The sequence below is a fragment of the Xenopus laevis genome, chromosome 3S (assembly GCF_017654675.1).
Source record: "Xenopus laevis strain J_2021 chromosome 3S, Xenopus_laevis_v10.1, whole genome shotgun sequence".
Classification (NCBI taxonomy): domain Eukaryota; kingdom Metazoa; phylum Chordata; class Amphibia; order Anura; family Pipidae; genus Xenopus; species Xenopus laevis.
In genome coordinates, this window is record NC_054376.1 from 46,762,316 (window position 1) to 46,786,751 (window position 24,436).

Here is a 24,436-nt window from a genome sequence, read left to right on the forward strand (position 1 = left end):
CATTATTGTGCCACTTACCAGAGGGTGGGTACTTGGTAGTGTATATGTTATGGTGATGCCTGCATGAGGTGTTCTTCCCACCACAAACTCCACAAATGTCTGTCTTTTCCTCGGACCCCAGGATAAGATCACAGCCAATTTTCTGCCAAAGCAATAAAGTCAAGATTTATATGGTTTACAGAGATTCCCCAAGATGTTTTTGCAGAAGTTCTAGAAGGCTTATTATGAAAGAATGCTGATGAATGAAGCTGCTAATCACCTTGTGTGACCTATTAGACTGTTGCCTATAGGCTTGGGCAAATGTCTATGTGATTCAACCAACTGTTATGAACAACGTTACTTCTTTCTGCCCAACTTCCTTTCATTTACCAGATAAGGAAGAACCCATAGCTCAATGAGAAATTACATGATTTGGTAACACTCATTAATCTAATGAAAGATAGATGAAGAAGATTTCCTTGGTTAATTATAATGGATGAGCAAAACTTACCAGGCACTTCCCATTTATGCATAAGCCATCATAGTCTGACCGGCATGACGTTCCATCTAAAACTCGGCCAAAATTATAATAAAAATTCTGTCCTTCTGCCAAACAGCTGAGCTCACAATCACTTTGACCTTTAGGAGATAGGAAAGAAAGTAGGTTTTAGTTCTTTGACAACAGTGGTTTGGCAAGCTCCTTCTGGAGATATTCTGGTGGAAAACATCTAAACCATATATGACTACAAGGAACACAGATTTTCCTTTTATAACTAATTTTATACTTTTTGCAATTGTTTTGTTTTAAAATGACTCCCACAAAAAAGTGGAAATATAAATTGTGCAGTGTTAAACCATGCATGAAATGTATTTTCTAAAAAGTTTGCCATTTCAGGCCAAAATAAAGTTAGCCATTCAGGGGCCAATAACATGCCTTCCTCTCCCATGCAGAGTTCTAAAATGAATATCTGTCTTGGGATCAGTCAGAGCTTGATGCAGAAAATTGGAAAAATCTTGTTGGATGAGGATTGCTTAGGACCATGGATGCGCTTCTCTAACTTGTCTGCACAGATTATGTGACCCCATCATTTAGCTCGTGGGCCAACACTTGTATGGCCAAAAATGACCAGCAAATGTAACCAGGTCCCATTTTCCATGTCTGATTAAATGGCATGGAAGGTCCTTCAAGTGGACATGAATCTTACCTTAACCATTCAGTAGAAATGTTGGTTTGGGGCTGCTTAACATTTTGTTTTGGAGGAAACAAAAGAGAGCAAGTGGGCTTATAGCAACTATTCGAAATACATTTAAATGATTGGGAACTACACATCTATGTTTTTAGCATAGCTTCTCTTCATCTAATGTGATCTTTCCACATATTCTCAGAGTGTCACAGCCAAATAATGTCAAGAATTGAGACTTAAGGTGGCCATAGACGTAAGAATTACGATCTTTCTTGGAAAAGATCTTTCCAAGAAAGATCGTTCGTTTCAACACACACGTGTAGAGCTTAATCGTCAGATATACAGGTAGATATACGGGAAGAAACAATAGAATTCTACCTGTATCTGACGATTCAGCACTAACAATGGGCGATGTTTGGGTCCCTTCAAATGTACCCGATCAAAATTTTCCGTCCAGCCCGATCGACGAGCCGACCGATATCCAAGTCTTCTGCCGATATCGGTCGGCTCTTTTTCCACCATACACGCAACGAATATCGGACGAAAATTCGTTTCGTACGATATTATCTGTGCGTCTATGGCCACCTTTAAAAAGTAGATTGTTATTGCCCCACACTCATGGGACCAATCACAAACCAATACTTTGGTGGACCCACACAACATCCGATACCACAATGACTCAACCCATAAAAAAAACTCCCCAACAGTGATGTTTTAAACTTTATGCCATTGCTTAACTTATAACCAGAAAATTAATCCTGAAAAACAGAGGCTTCAGTGCACATTTAGTTATACCAAGTATGCTGTGTGCAAATTGATTAAACATCTCTTAGTTCTTTCTGTCTCATCAGTTGCTTTGTACCCTAGAATAATACCGATAATGAAGATGCAGAAAATAAATCAAGGGATATGGCCACTCCCATCAACGTATCAATGTAAATAATCATGCAAGAAGCTATGGATTCAAACAGATGTTCCTCAAAAAAAAAAAGTCTATAAAAAAGCTGGCCATTTCCTCTCTGTCATGTTTTTGTCCAAATTGACCATCTGATACAGATCCAGTAATTCATCCACAGATATGCAAGTAACATAGTGCATTGAACTACATATATAATATATATTAGTACACACAGAACAGCAGTGAAGGGACTTGAGCTTGGTTTACATAACTGCAGTCAAGGTAGCAACACAGTGCAGTGAACTTTTCTTTATTGTACCCCAGAGATGCCAATATTACTCAAGGTTTTATGTTACAAAACAGGTGTACAATAAAATGTCTCATGCTGTCAGGGAGCCGGGAGCCCCCTCTGGGGAGTAGTCCGGATCTAGGAGGAAGAAGCCCCTCAGGAGGGATCAGGGTCGTGGTATCCAGGGGTTAGGCAAGAGAATAATCAAAGTCCAAGCACAGGTCAGAAGGCAGGCGGAATACAAACAAAGTCCAGGGCAAGGCAGGGGGTCAATGGCAGGCAGAGTAACAGCGAAGTCCAGGTCCAGGCAAGGGGTCACTCCAAGGAATCAGGCAGAAATAGCAGGGAAAACAGCAAGGGAACCCAGGAATCTCTTAGGGAACAGGATCCTATTTTCGGGCGCCATCTTGGCGCCTCAGGCGTTCTTTTATCTTTGAATTTGGCGCCCTTGCGCCAGCGTCAGCGCGCCTGCGACCGTCGCGCCGTGCTGGCGTCACTGCGCCGGCGTCGGAACCCACGTGGGTTGCCTGGGCGCCGCCATCTTGGATTCTTCGCCGCCGGGAGCGGACGCGACTCCTCGCGCTCCCGGCGGTCTTGACAGTACCCCCCCCCTCATGGGGGGCCCCAGGACCACCGGGACTTGGTTTCTGGGGAAACTTGGAGTGGAAGTCTCTTACCAAACGAGGAGCATGCACATCACGGTGTCCCTCCCAAGAGCATTCTTCGGGGCCAAAGCCCTTCCAATGGATGAGGTATTGAAGGGACCCTCTGGAGATTCTGGAATCAAGGATTCTCTCCACCTCGAATTCCTGTTGACCCTCCACAGAGACGGCAGGAGGAGGAGATTGGACACCAGAGAAACGGTTGGAGACGGTGGGCTTCACCAGGGAGACGTGGAACACATTGGAGATTCTCATCTCTGGTGGGAGTTGAAGTCTGATGGCTACAGGGTTAATTATCTCCAAGATGGGGAACGGACCCAGGAACTTCGGAGCCAACTTGGGAGATGGCACCTTCAAGCGAATATTCCTGGAAGAGAGCCAGACACTATCACCCACCTTGTAGGGAGGAGAGGGCCTTCTACGGCGATCCGCAAAAGTCTTGTGGACTAGAGCACTCTTCTCCAGATTAGACTTGGTTGCAGCCCAAATAGCAACCATATGGGCTGCCAGATCATCTGCAGCCGGGACGTCCGACAACACGAAGTCCTGAGGAAAGGCTTGAGGGTGCTGTCCATACACCGCCATAAAAGGAGACCTTCCTGTGGAGGAATGACATGCATTATTATGAGCAAACTCCGCCCACGGGAGGAGGTCAGACCAATCGTCCTGGCAAAGAGACACGTGGTTCCTCAGGAACTGTTCTAAGGCTTGGTTCACACGTTCAGCTGCCCCATTCGTCTGCGGGTGGTAGGCGGACGAAAATTGAAGTGTTATTCCCAAGTCTTTACATAGGGAACGCCAGAACTTGGCGGTGAACTGGGTGCCTCTGTCGGAGAGGATCTCCACCGGGAAACCATGCAGGCGGAAGATGTACTTAATAAAGAGTTGGGATAATTCCACCGCAGAGGGTAACTTCTTCAAAGGGATGAAATGGGCCATTTTGCTGAAGCGGTCTATGACAACCCAGATCACAGTATTCCCACCGGAGGGAGGAAGTTCGACAATAAAGTCCATAGAGAGGTGCGTCCACGGACGAGAGGGAACCGGCAAAGGCTGTAACAACCCGCTGGGGCGGGAATGGCTAGGCTTAGAAGTGGCGCAGACATTACAAGCAGCCACAAAGTCCTTTACATCCTTGCGGATATCAGGCCACCAGACTAGGCGCCTCAAGAGTTCAAGGGTCTTGGCCGGACCAGGATGTCCAGCTTGCCTGGAGCAGTGGGTTTGTTGCAGGATGGCCAGGCGAAGTTCTGGAGGGACGAAGGCCATGCCAATCCGAGTATCTTGAGGAGCCGAGGACTGCCCAGCCAGAATCTGGTCGGCAAATTGGGGATACAGAGAGGCAATGATCTTGACTGGTGGAATGATTGGTTCCTGCCTCTCAGGGTCACGGTCCACCGGAGTGAAGCTACGAGACAAGGCGTCTGCCTTCAGATTCTTGGAACCTGGGCGATAAGTCAAAACAAAGTTAAATCGGGAAAAGAAAAGGGCCCCACCTGGCTTGTCTGGGATTTAGCCTCTTGAGGGACTGTATAAACTCCAGATTCTTGTGATCTGTGAAAATCTGGACAGGAATTTCAGAGCCCTCCAGGAGGTGACGCCATTCTTCAAGGGCAAGCTTGACTGCCAAGAGTTCTCGATTTCCGACATCATAGTTCTGCTCTGCGGATGAGAACTTCTTGGAGAAATACGCACAGGGGTGCAATTTTCCATCAGTGGAGTGTCTCTGAGACAGGATAGCTCCGGCTCCAACTTCAGAAGCATCAACTTCGATGCAGAAGGGTAGTGCAGGATTGGGATGTCGGAGAACAGGAGCGGACGTGAAGGCCTCCTTCAAGGACTGAAAGGCTTCTATGGCAGATGGAGGCCACAGGCTGGGTTTACCCCCTTTCCGGATGAGGGCCAGGATAGGTGCAATGCGGGAAGAGAACCCCCGGATGAACTGTCGATAATAATTAGCAAATCCGATGAATCTCTGGATTGCCTTGGTACTCAGTGGGAGAGGCCACTCCTGGATGGCCGACACTTTCACGGGGTCCATCTCAAATCCCTCTGGAGAGATAATGTATCCTAGGAAGGGGATCTTGGATACCTCGAAGACACACTTCTCCAACTTGGCGAAGAGAGAGTTCTTCCTCAAACGAGAGAGTACCTCCTTCACCTGGGAGCGATGACTTTCAAGGTCCTTGGAGAAGATCAGGATGTCGTCCAAGTATACGACTACGAACCTTCCTAGGAGATCTCGGAACACATCATTAACAAACTCCTGGAAGACGGCAGGGGCATTGCATAGGCCGAAGGGCATAACAAGATATTCATAGTGCCCATCCCGAGTGTTGAATGCCGTCTTCCATTCGTCACCCTCCCGGATGCGAATGAGGTTGTAGGCCCCCCGGAGATCCAACTTGGAGAAAATCTTTGCCCCTTTCAGCTGGTCAAAGAGCTCGGCAATCAGGGGCAGGGGGTACCTGTTTTTCACGGTGATCTTATTTAGGCCCCGATAGTCTATACAAGGCCGAAGGCCTCCGTCCTTCTTCTCCACGAAGAAGAACCCAGCCCCTGCAGGAGAGGTAGAAGGGCGGATAAACCCCCGCTGGAGATTTTCTTGGATGTACTCCTTCATAGCGGTAGTCTCTGCAGGAGAGAGAGGGTAGGTGCGCCCTCTGGGGGGCATGGCTCCTGGCAGGAGTTCAACCGGACAGTCGTAGGAGCGATGTGGGGGAAGGAACTCTGCAGACTTTTTACAAAACACATCGGAAAATTCCTTGTAAGTGGAGGGCAAAGTCTTTAGTTCCGCAGTGGAGACATTCACCTTCTCGAGGGGTTTTGGCAGAAGGCAATGTTGCAGGCAAAATAAACTCCAACGAGAGATCTGCCCAGTGGACCAGTCTATGGTGGGGTTATGCAGACGTAACCACGGAAGACCCAATATTACTGGAGTAGAAGGGCAGGGGATGATGAAGAATGAAAGTTTTTCTTGATGCAGAGCCCCAACTTGTACCGATAGTTCCGCCGTGAACATTGTGACGAATTCAAACTCCAGGGGTTTGTCATCTATGGCGGTAATTCGCAGGGGTGAAGACAATGGAAGCAGGGGAATCTTCATGCGTTCGGCAAAGAAGGCGTCCATGAAATTGCCATCCGCTCCGGAGTCGAGGAAGGCCCTTTCGAAGATAGACTTACTTGCCAGGTGAATCTTGCAAAGGAAGGAGAAGTCTGCGTGAATTTTCTTGATACTTCTCCTGAGGCCCTCGAGTGATGCCCCCTACATGAGAAACCTGAGACATACCTCGGGGTACAAAACTCTTGGCTTTGGCAGGACAGGCGTTGGCAAAATGGGAATGCCCACCACAGTACAAACAGAGCCCAGCCATACGTCTTCGGAGTCTTTCCTGCTCGGAGAGGCGAGCTTTTCCTACTTGCATAGGTTCCTCCAGGGGAGACGTGGACACATGAGTCACAGGGACAGCGGGCGCTTGCAGAATCGGCCTTTGAAAGCGAGGGGCCAACATGGGAGAAAATCGTCTGCTGCACTCTCTCTCCACCTGGTGTTCTCTGAGGTGGGTGTCCACCTTAATAGATAGAGCGATCAGTCCTTCCAGGGTGTCAGGAGTCTCTCTGGAGACGAGATCATCTTTGATGCGGATGGATAGGCCTTGGTAGTATACGGCCTTGTAAGCGTCATCACACCAGGAAGTCTCCGCCATCAGTGTTCGGAAGTCTATAGCGTACTCATTGACACTGCGGCTTCCCTGCCGGAGCTGCAAGAGACGGGCAGGGGCGTTCGGAACCCGACCTGGAGCATCAAAGACTATGCGAAAAGCTTGGAGAAAGTCTTTAACATCATAAGTCACCGGGGAATTCTTCTCCCAAAGAGACGTTGCCCACTCCAGTCGCTTGCCTTCCAATCGAGACATCACATACCCCACCTTGGAATGCTCACTTGGAAACTGTGTGGGTTGGAACTCAAATTGAATTTGGCACTGTGTGGCAAATCCCCTGCAGGCTTGTGGATCCCCACTAAAGCGAAGGGGAGGTGGAATGCGAGGCTCACCTGTCGGGTAGCTTGCGTTCATAGAGGCTGCCGCCATGGGGGGATCTCCAGTAGGTGGAGCAGCGGAGGGCGCAGAAGGCACTCGAGCAAGCAGGACATCGAGTGCCTGCCCAATGCGAACCTGCTGGTTTTCGTAGTCCTCCATGCGGGATGCCAGTCCGCGGAGTGCTCGTCTGACATCAGGTGTGGCTTCCTCAGAAGGATCCATGGCCCGAAAATAATGTCAGGGAGCCGGGAGCCCCCTCTGGGGAGTAGTCCGGATCTAGGAGGAAGCCCCTCAGGAGGGATCAGGGTCGTGGTATCCAGGGGTTAGGCAAGAGAATAATCAAAGTCCAAGCACAGGTCAGAAGGCAGGCGGAATACAAACAAAGTCCAGGGCAAGGCAGGGGGTCAATGGCAGGCAGAGTAACAGCGAAGTCCAGGTCCAGGCAAGGGGTCACTCCAAGGAATCAGGCAGAAATAGCAGGGAAAACAGCAAGGGAAACCAGGAATCTCTTAGGGAACAGGATCCTATTTTCGGGCGCCATCTTGGCGCCTCAGGCGTTCTTTTATCTTTGAATTTGGCGCCCTTGCGCCAGCGTCAGCGCGCCTGCGACCGTCGCGCCGTGCTGGCGTCACTGCGCCGGCGTCGGAACCCACGTGGGTTGCCTGGGCGCCGCCATCTTGGATTCTTCGCCGCCGGGAGCGGACGCGACTCCTCGCGCTCCCGGCGGTCTTGACACATGCATATTAAACCAGAAATATGTGCAATGCAGTGTACTTTATTCTCTGCAAAACATGTGCATATTAAATAGCATGGATGCCCTAAACCACGGAGATTGTGTGAGCTTTTACAACCCCTGGCCTGCCAATGTGCTTCATAGATATTTTTGTATGACATTATCAATAGACCTATAAATCACTGACCTGCCACTTGGGCCCATAAAACAATTCCAGACTCAGGTTTTGGTAAGTAACCAAGATGCTATAAGATTGCTGGAGTTAAGACAACCTGCCCAAACTACAACAAGGCACATGCAATCTTAAATATCATAAATTTACATATTTACAAAGATTAACCAAACCAAAATGTGTTGATATTAGTCAAAAATTAGGCTTACATGCCCTGACACATGAGAATGTGGAACTTATAGGGATAAACTCAGAAGAGACAGGTTTGCACAGTAAATAACTTTTTGCGGTGTAGATGCAGGGTTATTAGAGATATTTAAGAATGTGTAATTACTGAATAATCATCTTCTTACCAGAGTTGAAAGGAACCCATCTGAAGTAATTTCCCATCAAAGGTTTGTTGTTGTATGCAGAACACTGGAAATGCCTGAAATCTGCAACTCCTGATGGGCAGTCCTGGGTTAGACAATTTGGTTAGGTTCTGTGTGTGAGGATAGACTTTTTTTTACATTTCATTTTGTCAGATGAACTTGCTGATCCTATACTGCATTCAAAAACATATGAAATAGCACTCACCTGTGTGTTGCATATTTGGTACTGTCTCATTTCGCCTGGGCACATTGGGCTTCCTTGATCCCTAGTGGGAAAAGGACATCCAACAATGAATGGATATTATTATCCTTTATATATCATTCACATCTGTTCCTGCACTAATAAAGTTTACAGTTTATTTTAAGTCCCTATCATAATCACATATACTATGGTCAATTGGAGCCAATTATCATTCATGCCTGTGGATTTTTGGTGTGTTAGAGGAAACAACACAGAGATGGGAGAACAAACAAAATGCTTGCACATAGTACCCTAGTTGGAATTGAACCTATGGCCCCCAGCACTTTAAACTAGCAATGTTAAACGGGCCTGCCACTCATAATCTAATGCTTATTTGCTTAATGAAAGAAAATATTATTCTAAGCAACCATATTTTAGGTGGTCTTAATGCTATTTGTAATTATAAATGTAATTAAAATTAGTGTTGTCCATATCACTCCACTGGGTCTGATTCATAAAACTGTAACTGGAATCAATTCTCTAGGTCTGTTAATCGGTTGGTTTGCAACATTTTTTCAGGAATCAGAGCCAGGAGTGCAGAGAAGGTAAACAGCCAAACAAATGCTGCTTTAAACTGTGATTACATTTACAAACAAATTTAAAACCAATGAAAACTTCTAATGAATTTATACAGGGACGGATTTCCATCCGCGGTGCCCTGAGGCCTCTCAGTCCTAGCACCCACCGATTGCGTGAACCCCCCTTATGGTGCGCATGGGCCATAGCGATAGGGAACAATGCACTCCCTATGTGGCTGGGCCGCCCCTAGAATTCCAAGGCCCTAGGCCCGGGCCTGAATGTATATTGGAAAGCTGCTTAGAACTACATTTTCTGTCACTATTTTTCTGTCACTAAAGGGGTGCAGGACCCCTTTAATTTCTGCAACATGCTGCTTTCCAAAATAATGATGGATACTAGCTGTCCATATAATGATTTTTAAAATATAGTGCACTTATCACTATTACATCCTATTGGTATATATATATATATATGTATATATATATATATATATATATATATATATATATATATATCCTGACTCAAGAATGTTATGTACAACATGGCACTTTATTTTGCTCATTATAATCTCATTTGTAAATTTTTTTGTTTTAAATAGAAAATTACAATGACACCGGCCCTGGGACCATGCAATGCACGGTGCACACAAACAAACCAATAGGACATATACATGTTAGATCACATGAGCAAATTAACGGGCAGAGTTCTGTCATGCCAACATTATACAGATGGGATGTAAAAATATCCAAGCCACTTATATCCTTAATGGGACTGCACTAGGCAAATCCATTATGGAAAAGGACCTTGGAGTCCTTGTAGATAATAAACTTGGCTGTAGCAAGAAATGCCAGTCAGCAGCATCAAGGGCAAATAAGGTCTTTAGCTGTAAAAATGCAATTTGAGGGATTTCATAGCACTGGTAAAGCCCCATCTAGAATATGCTGTACAGTTTTGGTCTCCAGTGCTCAAACTATATTATTGAATTAGAGAGGGTACAGAGAAGGGCAACTAAGCTGGTAAATGGTAGGGAAAATCTCTGTTATGAACAAAGACTGACCAAGTTGGGATTGTTTATGCTGGAGAAGATTCACTAAAAAGGATATAGGATAAAAGTGTATAAAAATATAAGAGTATCCTTTAATTAACTCTCTAATGCTTTATTTTCAAGCATGAGGTCACCCATTCCGATTAGAAGAAAGGAGGTTCCGTCTAAATATTTGGAAGGTTTTTTTTACAGTGAGAGCTGTGAAGATGTGGAATTCTCTCCCTGAACCAGTTGTACAGGCTGATACATTAGATAGCTTTAAGAAAGGGTTGGATGGTGTTTAGCAAGTGAGGGAATACAGGGTTATGGAAGATAGCTCATAGTACAAGTCTGTAAACTACAAATCCATCAAAGTGGCAGCCCTGCCTCTACGTTTAAATAAAGAAGCCATATATTTGAATGCCGGTTTTAAAAAGATGTCAGACACTCTGTTGTTAACGATTTAACAGCTTAACACATCTGTTATCACAAATGATTTCTGACACATGACTGCAGCAGTCTGTGCCTCCAGGTGAAAAGCTCAGGAGGAGGAGGAGCAGTGTAATACCACTTCTGAACTGGAGAAAGTGTGGCTGTTCAAGCTTGATTTAAAAGGGAAAGAGTTCACATCTTTCATAATCCCCCTGAATCAGGCATATTTCACTATTATTTTAGACCTTTCTAGCCAATGATGTGGTTTATTTAAAGCCCTGAGCCCTGAGAAATATGTAGAGAAGCTAAATTAACATGATACAGTTATGTCTCTATATGTAAATCAATGTATGCAGCAGATTATACAAAATACTCGTTGTTCTCTGAGAGGCAGAGCTGTGGCTCGCTTAGGTTTAGTTGTTCTTTGAAGAATGTGGAAGAAATCCTGTCTCTTTATTAGGTATATTTTGCTCACACTCAGCTGATATGATTATATTTATGCTGCATACAAAGCCACGTCTATTTATGCTGTTCTATTTTCTATTAGTATTATCAATTTTTCAGCAGGGCCACATAGGACCATCCTATAACTTAAATCCCACTCCTCCAGTCACCTGATTTGGCATGTCCTAATGCGTACAGCGGCGCCCCCACCACAGGTCCGAGAACATGGCGACCAACTGTGCCACACGCTCCATTCATTTCTGGAGCTCAGGGGTGGACTGTGCTCAGGGCCAAATCTGTTGACATATCCCCATTGGAAATGGCTCCTCTGTACCTAACAAAAAAGAAAATCAAAGTGTTAAAGGACGTGCAGAAGGGATAATAACATTTTATTCTAAAGCCCTGAATTAGCATGCAATGGAAACTATGAGTGCACACACAGCAGGCTGCACAAACATGATCACTATCTATTTTATCGTTTGTTCATCTCTTTATTTGGTGTATCCAAGCCTGGAGGGATAAAAGGAATGAAGGACTGTTGTAATTAGCTGGACTAGAAGTACTCAAAGAACAGATCAGTGTTGTAAAAGGTATTTTAGGTGCCTACTTGAAAAACCGAAAAACCTTCTCTTATGTCAAAATTCTAATTGCTCAACAAGCCCTGGCATTTTGCCTTGTCTGATGGAACAAAAAATGTTCAAGAAAGAAAGGGGATAACTATAAATAAGCAAAAGTAAACTGCTTGTAATATTTTTGGATCTTTTAATCCTAATGAAATACTTGGAAGAAGAATTAATGTTAACGTCCATATATTCGGGAATGAAAGATATTACAAGCAAGAGAATGTTCTAACATTTTCAACATTTATCGAGTTGCGTGGATGATTTCTTGGACAGACATAATATCAAAGGCTATTGTGATACTAAACTCTATAGTTAGTATAGGTATGGGTATATATAATGTATGTGAAATTATGGAGGGGGTTGTGTATGGATGCTGGGTTTGCATTTGGAGGGGTTGAACTTGATGGACTTTGTCTCTTTTTTTCCAACTGTTTTAACTATGTAACTACGTCATTAAATCTATAGGAATTAGGGAATTGTTAGAGAAGAGCCAATTCACCTTGCTGCACTACTGAATTAAACCTTCCCAGCTGTGAAATAGCACAAGCAATTCTAGGTACTTTTAATGGCCAAAATGGGTCCCCACTGTTCCTCTGAATAAAGTGAAATTGACTCCCCCCGCAATAGCAAATAAGACAAAGTACTTCATTTCAAATCAACATTTCGGTTGCAAAGCTGCCAATTTATTTGAGTCCCCTGAAAATAAGGAAACCCTGTTTTATGGGGTCAAAGTGTAACAGGATAAACACTGACTGTGTGAGACATGGAAAGCAATGTTAAACACAACTGCAATGAATGATAATTTCCTGCCTCTTGTGACAGCCATAAATAACAGTAATAGAAACAAACAACCGAATCACTGTATGTTTATTGGTCTGTAAATCATTTGGGATTAAGTCTGCCATGTGAAAACTGGCTGAGAAGACTTGAAAAAAGGAAACTGGGGAAAATGTCAGTGTAAATCTGGCCATAGACGCAAAGATATAGTCATACGAATCGAAGTTTCATACAACTTTTGGACCGTGTGTGGATCGTCCTGACATTTTTCATACCATCGTTTAATTGATCGGACAGGTTAAAAGTTTTCTGTCTGCTAACGATAATTTCTCTGCATGTATTGTATCATTGGGTGACAATGGGTGTTGGACTTAACTTTCTTATGATTGCTGTCGTGGCCAGAGAACATTTTATGATTTTTTCTTTTACAACTTTATTTAATGTGAATGTTAGTGGCAGGTCGGAAGATTGGGATGTCTGTTCGTTGTCCGGTACAAGGGTGAAATCTGTACATCTATGGCCAGCTTAAGGGCAGAGACACACGCAAAGATTCATAGTCGACCGGCAAAAATCACCTTTTCGAAGGGCGACTAATCTCCCCGAAAAGCCTTCCCACTGGCTAGAATCTAAAATGTCAGAGGGATGCCATTGTTTTCTGAAGTCGCCCAAAGTTGCCTCACGAGAAAACTTAGGGCAATTTCAATTCTAGCTGGTGGGAAGGTTTTTCGGGGAGACAGGTCGTCCGAAGAAGAGGCGATTTGTCGCCGGGTGACTAAATCTCCCTGAATCTTCGCGTGTCTCTGCCCTAAAGCAACAGTTGCGAATTGTTTTAAAACAGTAATATTAATTGTTTAAGAATGCAGACTTTTCACACTTCTAAGTGATACCCACCAACTGGCATAAATGTCTGTTTAAGTAAAAGGCAAGCACTACCAGGAGGAAAAGTTTTTTTATTGATGTGGCATCTCGATAAGTACATAGTGATAAAAATACACTGGGTGCCATGGGCTTGCTCTCAATACAGATCTTGGTCTATAATCAAAATTCGAAAAGAATAAAATGGTAAGAATAATGGCATTGACATAATTCCCAACCGTGTGTGTGATCCATCAAAAACCTGCAGTATGCTGAAACTGGTGCAGCCAACTGAATAGGAGGGTGATGCATCACACACAGTACTGGACACAGACTTCAATGGAAGTCATAGCTGATGAAGTGTCAGTCTGTGCACTCACAACAGATTTAATCTACTGAAAGTCAATCTAAATGCAACTGGACATGTCTGTAGACTGAATGTGCCCTAATTTATTTTATAAGGGATGGCAGGAGTTGAACATCACTTTTGCAGCTGCACTGTACCAGATACATATAGACCTAAGATGGGTCCTGTTGCATTTTGATTTGATTTGATTTTTTTTCACTCTGCACTCAAATAAAATAGCATCACCATAGCAAGCTTTTAATAAATTATAGTAAGCATTTTAAAGCACATGCCAGAATTAGAAAAGAAAACATTTGTAATATGTATTGTACCTGGCTGGAAGATGGAACGATCTTGAGAATCCAAAGAACACACACAGTAGCCAAACAGTGACATATAAACCTGAAAAATATATTATGCGTGTGGCATGTGTGAAAATCTGCACAGGTTAATAAAACAGAAATATAATTCAAGCTACATACAAAGTACAATGGTTGGTTTAAAAATCCATCACTGAATAACTGCACCCTGGATAAACAATATTATCTGTTTTGCTGTTTCCATGTAATCACAGGTTTGGTCAATAATCACCTATTGGTCTGCTTGTGAGAAATATCAGCCAAAAGAAGTGACAGAAATATCCATCCTATTCAATCCTTTTACTCCAATGCTGGTCTTAAATGAGTAGAACAATGCTATTTCCCAATCAGAGGGATTGTGTGTGATTGGTCCTTTGGAGCCCCCTGGCAACCCATGACCATCCAGATGAACCGCAGCTTCCGCCGTCCACAGATTTTAGTATTAATTTGGACCTGCAGTCCCTGAAAATTCTCTGTGATTCAGATGCAATTGAATAATGTTAAAAACAAAAATGTTACAGCTTTTTCAGGACTGAATGACAGCTGTACAGTAGTAAGTGAAGTTTACAAATGTAACACATCAATATAGTGATGTAAACTACTGTATATACTGTATATCAGTCCAATAACATTGATATAGAGGATATATGGACAGCCATGGAATGCATTAGCATAGGAAGCTCCATTCTGATACACTTGAGTTGTGAGATGCAAAGGGAGAAAACTATCATGCTTTTATGTAGGAACCACCTCTTCACAGGTGGTCAGAGAAGGGATGTGAGAAGGCAGTAAGAGGTGACTGGAATATTCTGCTTCAGGCAGCAAATCCCTCTGATTGGCCTTGTCTCAATGTGCCTAAAGCATTAAATAAATGAGTAGCAACTATAGAGAGTGCTATGCTTTAGCCTAAGTATCCTCTGGCTGTTGGAATATGCTTAGGTCTGTAGATCAACAGCTAGAGAGAAACAATTTACAGCCAAAAGAACAAATCCCTATTATTCCAAGCAAAAACTTTACTCCATGATGAGCAGATAGTTTCATAACACAAGTGCCTCCAAAGCAATCATGAGGTTGTTAGGAACTGACTTGATAATACAGCAATGTTTCAGGTGTCCACGGCATGTAAGATGGCCAATTGGATAGTTTCTAACAACCCACAGAAATCAATAAGCAAAGAGCATTTTATGGTCTGTTTGAGAACCAGCACATTTTGCAGAGCTGAACAATAAAAGAAGGTGCATATCAAACATACAAATTATAGAGAAATAATGACCATTTTACCAAAGCATATTTTTAGAAAATGTAAAATTGTCAGGAACACCCTTTTAAAAATGTAATTGGTTATAATATTGTTGACACTGCAGCAGCCACTGAGTTTGTTCTTACATTTAAACATAGCATGGAATTATTAAGGGGCTTATGGGCAATGCCATTTTACAGTCACTGTGTGTCCTATGTGTGTCTGTACATTATCTACTTAGTCAATAATCTTTGTGTAGCGGCAACCTCCTTCTTCTTGTCTCTCAACACATTCCACTTAATCTATATTCATTTATTGTAATAATCTATGTTCTATTATTGGATTGCTTTAATGCACAGTGCTGTATATGCAAGTAGTACTATATAAATAACATTTAAATACTTTAAGGGTGTTGTCATAATACTGTTGGTATATAACTATATTTGGCAAAATGCTTTAGGCACAAGTGGAGGTAAGTAATAAAATATGCACAATTTGCCCAGGTGCAGTAGCCAATAAAGCTGCTTGCTTACAAACAGATGGCCACAACAAGCTACCTGGTTATATCTATAAATGAAGATGCAGCTAACTTTGCATCTTTTTTTATTTTACTGCTAAAGTGATGCTTTACGATTGGCTGCAGGCAACACTTAAAGGACTGTAGGAATTATTAGCAAAAATCAGGAATTCTTTAAATAAGGTTTCCCTCTATATTTGCTGTAGAGACTCAGAAAGCTAGCACTAGTTTTGGCAGTTGGGCCTTATATGCATCTTTTAACATGTTCCCACACTCATCATCCAGCTTGTCTGGGCTGATGAGTAACAACTCCAAATGGAATGGGCTTCTGACATCAACGGTTAACAGTACACTCCACTGTTTGAAAGGATGGCCTTCAAAAACATAGCACTACTCTGTGAGGTTAAATGGTTTGAACCCCATGTAAAGAGGGAAGTCTGAAGTCTGGTTGCAAAGATCAGTGGCCCTGGGAAACTTTTTATGTGCCAGAATAACAACAGGCCAGTGGAGGTTTAACACTACCTTACTCAAGCCCAGACTGGAGTAGGCCCTGGCATTTCAATTACACAGAGGCCCAAAACAGCCTCCCACCAGCCCACTATATAGTGATTGTTTATGGCATCTGGCTTGATTCCTAATGAAATGGGCCCTACTGGGCAAATCCTCACAGTTCATCTCACATTTCTATTATTAGGAAAAAAAATGATATTCTTATGACATTCTAGCTGTCAGTGAACATATGTTCCATGGAACACATAAGAATGTAATGTAATTGCTCTCTAGACTTTTCCTCTACAAATAATTAATGAGGGTGGGTTGGGAACAAATGCAAAAAAAGCAGGGAATTAGAACAAAGGTGAAGTTTCCAAAGTTATTCTGGATCTGGGCAAGGCAACTGGCTAAACATCCTTGGAATTCAATTGCTATGAATTCTGGTGGTATTATACATGAAATCGCCTTTGTGCCATCCTGCTGTGCGTTCTGGGGGTTTTATATATGAAATTGCCACTATGTTCATTAATATATTCAATGAGGGTGTATTTGTAAAATGGGGAGTAGTTAGTGGGGGGTGGGCATGGTCTAAACATTTTGTCATATTCTCCCCTGTCCCCAGGTTTTTCTCTGAAAATCTGGTCACCTTACAGTAATCAGTGATTCTGCTCATCAGGGCCCAAAGATAAGAAATATATCTAATAAATATAGTATAGTATAAATTTAGAACAGTTACACAGTCAGTGACCCCCTTTCCAGAGCTGCTTTAGAAAAATGAAACTTCCAAGGGCTACCCCCTAAAGTTGCCACACTAGCCACAGTTCTTTTGGTGCAGATATGGTAAACATGACCCTGACCCTTTCTAATTGGAAGAAAATCTGACCCAGCCTGTGCAGCATGGGGAAAAAGAGTTCAGTGCAGATGCTAGGAGAGAAAGTTAATCCATTTTATGGTTATATAAACAGAACCACATTTATAACACTTATATTTAGAACATTTTGTAGTACAACCTAATTTAGAACATATGTAAAAATGATGTGGCAGTGCTAAAACTAAATATTTAGGGTTGTGTTATAATTTGTTGGGCAGGGCATTCAAGAATAGCACTCACATTTTATATAACATGTATATATAATGGCAAATACCAGTTGTATATACCATTATTGCCATCAGTGGGGCTGGGGGTTCACATAAAAAACTGAGCATGAACAGAGGAAATTGAGTTGATTGTATTAAATTAACTCACATCCCCTGAGAGTTAAACAGAGGTTAAAGGTTTCTTTGTTAAGACTGATTTGGGGCTATAATATGCTCGATATTCCCAGATGTAACCACTAACACATGCCAGTGACATTACTTGTCATTAGTTCTGCCTTGAGAAAGAATTGCTGCATTCAGAAACAAATGTGGGATTAAATTTATTGGGGTAACAAGGACCTCCCACTCAAACCAATTACACTGGTAGTGGAGTAGACACTTTTTAAAAAACATGTTTTGCATAATGTAAATACTATACTCCATAGCAATGCAAAGTATGAGTTTGGTGACAGATATTTGGGGTAAGTTACCGCACTAAATGACCCATTGTAAAGCAAAACACAGGGCCAGAGGGTATGCACCACAGGTCCTGACGGAAGAATCCCCATTGATCATTTCTGCTGATAAGCGAGTGAGCAGCCCCAGGTAAAAAGGTCATTCATTTAAGGGTCTGTGGCACATTAGCTCCATTACTTCTGGAGTAAACCTGTCAGAGGTGATGCCTTTTTAACCCCTGGGCATCCAAACAGCAATGAAAAATGATGGTGGGTGTCACTGAGTCATCAACATCCTGATCTTCTAGGAATGTTATAAAGGGGCATGGTGTCTGTCCAGACCTTCTCCCTGTCCTTCCAGGTACAAGGTTTGCAGGGTAGGAGCACTGAGGAAGGCTGCAAATGCTTATACAACTCAGCCAACAGATTTTTTTATATTCAATTTTGAAATCTGACATGGGGCTAGACATATTGTCAATTTCCCAGCTGCCCCAAGTCATGTGACTTGTGCTCTGATAAACTTCAATCACTCTTTACTGCTGTACTGCAAGTTAGAGTGATATCACCCCCTCCCTTTTTCCCCCCAGCAGCCAAACAAAAGAACAATGGGAAGGTAACCAGATAGCAGCTCCCTAACACAAGATAACAGCTGCCTGGTAGATCTAAGAACAACACTCAATAGTAAAAAAACCCATGTCCCACTGAGACACATTCAGGTACATTGAGAAGGAAAAACAGCAGCCTGCCAGAAAGCATTTCTCTCCTAAAGTGCAGGCACAAGTCACATAACTGGGGGCAGCTGGGAAATCGACAAAATGTCTAGCCCCATGTCAGATTTCAAAATTGAATATAAAAAATCTGTTTGTTCTTTTGAGAAATGGATTTCAGTGCAGAATTCTGCTGGAGCAGCACTATTAACTGATGCGTATTTATTCCCTGATGGGAATTATTCATTGTGATGTGCATGTTTAATGTACAACAATTCTGTGTATTCTATACTACTTGTGTAGATAGCAGACAAAGGTTTCTTGGTGGGTCCTCTAGTTTGTGGCCACAGTTGAGCACATAGGGCCCACTTGTTGGGCATCCTTAATTTTGCTCCTGTGATGTTCCTGCATGCTACTGTGTTGTTAATGCATGTGTGCAGGCAATGCCCTTGTGTGCATTTGAGTCACTAAAGTTCTGTCTTTCAACACAAGAAATGCCTGTGAACCTTGTAAAAAGCTCTTAATATGTCAATGTCATTTCCTACAGTTTGCTGCTTAAGGGGGTGATTCGCCTTTGAGTTAACTTTTAGTATGTTATAGAATGGCTAATTCTAAGCAACTTTTCTATTGGCCTTAATTAATTAATTATGACTGTTTTCAGCTTTCAAATGAGAGACCCCATCTAAAAAACACACATTTATTATTATAGCTACTTTTTATTACTCATCTTTCTATTCAGGCACTCTCGTATTCATATTGAATGCTCTTATTCAGATTAATGCATGATTGCTAGGGTAATTTGAACTCTGGCAACCAGATTGCTGAAATAGCAAAATGGAAAGCTGCTGATTAAAAAGCTAAATAACTAATAAACCACATTGCCTTAGAATACCACTCTCTACATCATACTAAAAGTTAATTTAAAGTTTAACAACCCCTTTCAACAAACAAAAATCTTGTTTTTTTCAATTGATTTTTTTTCTGTAATAATAATATCAGAGGCATTAGAAACAACTGCACCCAGGTATGAGCAAATACAGATGGGAGCAGCTGCTACTCCCCCTTTCATTCCAAATCTTCCATGTCCAGCCTATGAAAACCCTGATATGCCCCCTTCCCCACTGGGACAGCAGCTCTTTACTGGCGGAGAAGCCTGAAACTTATTTGCAAGGCTTTCTCGGCAAGCTGTTGACAGCGATGCTTCATAACTAAAGGCAGCTGTGCCCTCCTGTAGTAACAAATACACATGGTGTTAGTGTTGCTACTAAGCCATGAGGAATTGATGGGATAAGTTAACTACTTCAGAACACAAGGCTCTCCCATCATCCAAGCCTAATTTAACCCATGCTGTGGTGGAGATGTTTGCTCCTATATATCAGCACTACTACAGGAGAAATGCACAATGGATAGGGATAGCTAGTGGTTTTTAGTTGTTGGCACAAGTGCAGCTTCCTACCATCTCAGTGTTACCACAGTTAAATGCACACCAGGGAAGAAGTGTTAATAAGCCACCCTGATTACAAACAGAATATTTTGCTTTGTGAAAATTCTGTTTTTGGTAACATACCTCCGAGGGACAGACTCCTCCGAGGGACAGACTCTAGTAATTTACTACTTTACAATTGGCAACATGGAGCTTTAACACAGTTCATCATTGCTCATAGCCCCACCCCAGTACAGTATCATTCATCATGTCCCCATCTGGGTGACAATAACAAACCCCTGGTACTCACCAGCATCATGTCTAAACATATATTCACCTCATGCAAGGTTGTGCTAGTAATATTGATGCTGTACAATGCCCCTGATCAATCCTCCAGTCCTGGCACAAAGCTATCGGTGCTTAACCACCATATATATACTACTATCAGTACAGGACCACAGATATCTGCCTCACCCAGCAATTTAATTATATTCACCTCATTTACCCCTGTGCCAATAATATTCATCTCAGTTACCCCTGTGCCAATAATATTCCTCACAGTTAGCCCTGTGCCAATAATATTCCTCACAGTTACCCCTGTGCCAATAATATTCCTCTCAGTTAGCCCTGTGCCAATAATATTCCTCTCAGTTACCCCTGTGCCAATAATATTCCTCTCAGTTAGCCCTGTGCCAATAATATTCCTCTCAGTTAGCCCTGTGCCAATAATATTCCTCTCAGTTACCCCTGTGCCAATAATATTCCTCTCAGTTACCCCTGTGCCAATAATATTCCTCTCAGTTACCCCTGTGCCAATAATATTCCCCTCAGTTACCCCTGTGCCAATAATATTCCTCTCAGTTACCCCTGTGCCAATAATATTCCTCTCAGTTACCCCTGTGCCAATAATATTCCCCTCAGTTACCCCTGTGCCAATAATATTCCTCTCAGTTACCCCTGTGCCAATAATATTCCTCTCAGTTACCCCTGTGCCAATAATATTCCCCTCAGTTACCCCTGTGCCAATAATATTCCTCTCAGTTAGCCCTGTGCCAATAATATTCCTCTCAGTTACCCCTGTGCCAATAATATTCCCCTCAGTTACCCCTGTGCCAATAATATTCCTCTCAGTTACCCCTGTGCCAATAATATTCCTCTCAGTTACCCCTGTGCCAATAATATTCCCCTCAGTTACCCCTGTGCCAATAATATTCCCCTCAGTTACCCCTGTGCCAATAATATTCCTCTCAGTTACCCCTGTGCCGATAATATTCCTCTCAGTTAGCCCTGTGCCAATAATATTCCTCTCAGTTACCCCTGTGCCAATAATATTTCTCTCAGTTACCCCTGTGCCAATAATATTTCTCTCAGTTACCCCTGTGCCAATAATATTCCTCTCAGTTACCCCTGTGCCAATAATATTCCCCTCAGTTACCCCTGTGCCAATAATATTCCTCTCAGTTACCCCTGTGCCAATAATATTCCCCTCAGTTACCCCTGTGCCAATAATATTCCTCTCAGTTTCCCCAGTGCCAATAATATTCTTCTCAGTTACCCCTGTGCCAATAATATTCCTCTCAGTTACCCCTGTGCCAATAATATTCCCCTCAGTTACCCCTGTGCCAATAATGTTCCTCTCAGTTTCCGCTGTGCCAATAATATTCCTCTCAGTTACCCCTGTGCCAATGATATTCCTCTCAGTTACCCCTGTGCCAATAATATTCCTCTCAGTTACCCCTGTGCCAATGATATTCCTCTCAGTTACCCCTGTGCCAATGATATTCCTCTCAGTTACCCCTGTGCCAATGATATTCCTCTCAGTTACCCCTATCCCAATGATATTCCGCTAAATCTGTCTAAACTTACCTGCAACTCCGAAGCATCCTCCTCTCTGTCGGTGGTGCAAAGGTTAATTACATAAACCAAGGAGTAAAGCAGGTGGAGAAGGGTCCAGTAAAAGCAAGCAAAGTCTAGGATCCAACAGGAATTAATCCTCAGGGATCATGCCCAGTGGGTCCATGTTTGGTTTCAGCGCTTACTTTCGGCACAGCCATGGTTACTAATTACCAGTATGGGCAGGGTGAGTGGGAGTTTTGCCCCTAGCCCATGCTTTGGCAGCTCCTGCTAATTTCTGTGCAACTTTGTGTCCCAGGTGTAGCTGCCTTGTGTTTCAGTTCCAAGAGAAGAAGAGAACTGGGGAATTTGGCAGTGCAGGAGTCAGGCTGAGAGCAGAGAGAAAGAGATTAGCAGTTTTGCCCTCCCACCCTGACTCCTCACACACCCCAGGGCTCTGGCTGCTCCACTTGCTGCGTGAGGATGATATGTACTCCTGTGAGGTAGAGGCACAGTGCAGACTCCAGCAGCTTGATACCGGCTCAGTGTGAGTCAGTGCAACATGTGCAGCCTCTTCCTGCTCATACTCCAGCCACCAGCACATGGGCGTCATCAGCCAAACACATGGGCGTAACCTGCACACGAGCCAGGACTAGTGGGACATGTTACTACCTGTCAGGAGCCCTCAGGTCTCAGCACAGGCTGATTATAGGCTGAACTAAAACTAATATAAGATGTAGCGGATTCACAACTGGTGTAAAAATGAAAACTCCCTCTTGCAGTTGTTTCTACTAAAGTGCAGGTGCTTTTTCCAAAAAATACCTGGATTTTCCAGCATTGGAATAATTTTGTCCCTGCCAGTGCACTTGCTTAGTCACTTGAAAATTCAGCAACAAAAATTCAGTTAACAACAATGCTATACAGTGATTTCAAAGCTGGACAATCAAACATATTTTAAAGCACATGACTGATGGGCAGAGAGCTAGTGTCAGTCGTTATACCTTGAGAGAAATGGGTAATGGCACCACATTCATACCATACTATTATTTACCAAATTATTGAATTGCATAAATCTCAAAAAGTTTGTGGTTTTCCTGTTTTTCTAAAAAGCTCTAAAAATATGAGATTGAAGTGAAAAGGACCACATTGATTCATTGGTGTGGCCATCTATCTGACTGCCCGTATTCTCTCTGTTGTGATCCGATCATTGGGCTCTAGGGATCTCTGTATGTGTGGCCAGCTTAAAAGGCAGTGTTTTCTCCCCAAACACTTTATATGCAGTGACATAGTAGAATAGTAGTTTAAGAGTAAAAGTTCAGCCTTTTGTCCAAATGAAACTTGCCTAACTGCTGTTTGATACAAAGCATTCAGTCAAAGGCAGTTTTACACAAGCACATTATCTACTATAAGAGAAGAGGCAATGGGTACTGACACCCCAAGAACGTTATGCTAAAAGGCTATAGGTACTGACCCCCAGTACAGCGGGTACAGACAGACACGCCAGGCATATTATAGCAAATGAAAAGCAGGAAACATTTGGGCTAGGAGTTATTACCCAATGAAAATAACAATGCTCTGTGTGTCATCAGCTTTACTCTGCTGTACCCATGTATCTTTTGCAGTCTGTAATGCTTATTAGATCCAGTGTTTCATCCACATTGAGTATTGGAGTACTGAAGGTTGGGGGGGTCAGATCAGTCACAATACTGGCCATGGTGGGTAACATAGTAACATAGTAAGTAAGGTTGAAACAAAGACACACGTCCATCAAGTTCAACCTTTTAGTTTTTTTTTAGTTTTTTTTTTATCTGCCTAACTGCTAGTTGATCCAGAGGAAGGCAAAAAAAAACCCATTTGAAGCCTCTCCAATTTGCCTCAGATGGGGAAAAATTCCTTCCTGACTCCAAAATGGTAATTGGACTAGTCGCTGGATCAACTTGTACTATGAGCTATCTCCCATAACCCTGTATTCCCTCATTTGCTAAAAAGCTATCCAACCCCTTCTTAAAGCTATCTAATGTATCAGCCAGTACAACTGATTCAGGGAGAGAATTCCACATCTTCACAGCTCTCACTGTAAAAAACCCCTTCCGAATATTTAGGCGGAACCTCTTTTCTTCTAATCGGAATGGGTGACTCGAGAGTCACAGTTCCCCCCGAGAGACTTGTTTATCTTATTAGTTACAATTGTATCTTAGTGCAGGTACTGAATATTTTGGACTTTCCGCCCAAAAGCCTCTCATTTACTTATGTTTCAGAAATATACTTTTCAGTGTAAGAGATTAAAGAGAAACGTTTTAAAAATGTTTCAGGACATTTAAAAAATAAATCTGGGCCAAAATCTGGACTTTCCCACACAAATCGGGACAATTGGAAGATGGGTCAGTGATATGGTGATCAGCGATTGACCAATCTTCGCATCAGTCGAATAGAATCCTTCCCAGTTTCCCTAATTTAGAAAATCAGGCAGGAAGTTTAGACCTGGGCAGCCCTCCCAAAAACTAGGCTGTTCCGGGTTAAAACCGGGCAGGTGGCAACCCTATGGAGAGTATAGTTAGCATGTGGAAGCAAGGCTGGTTGTGGCAAGTGAACGGTTACTGCTTTTTTATTGAGATATAAACTGTTGAATTATTCTAGATCAGTGATCCCCAACAAGTGGCGCATGAATAGCACATTACTCCCCAACCACTTGGATGTTGCAGTTGTAGTGCCAAACAGAGCCACCTGTAGGCTGCCACTCCACA

At 42.9% G+C, this 24,436-nt stretch overlaps 1 protein-coding gene across 1 annotated transcript in view; it reads right to left on the reverse strand.

Annotated features, from left to right (window-relative positions):
- The window catches only part of adamtsl5.S (ADAMTS like 5 S homeolog), a 45,400-nt gene extending 23,124 nt beyond the window's left edge, over positions 1-22,276 (reverse strand). The window contains exons 1-7 of the mRNA XM_018255352.2: positions 21,726-22,276; positions 13,922-13,991; positions 11,159-11,322; positions 8,534-8,594; positions 8,311-8,413; positions 491-618; positions 19-142 (exon numbers count right to left, since the gene is read on the reverse strand). Of these exons, the coding sequence (XP_018110841.1) occupies positions 19-142; positions 491-618; positions 8,311-8,413; positions 8,534-8,594; positions 11,159-11,322; positions 13,922-13,991; positions 21,726-21,742 (667 nt within the window). The 5' untranslated portion in view covers positions 21,743-22,276. The remainder of the gene's footprint in view (positions 1-18; positions 143-490; positions 619-8,310; positions 8,414-8,533; positions 8,595-11,158; positions 11,323-13,921; positions 13,992-21,725) is intronic.
- Between the last annotated feature and the right edge of the window lie 2,160 nt (positions 22,277-24,436).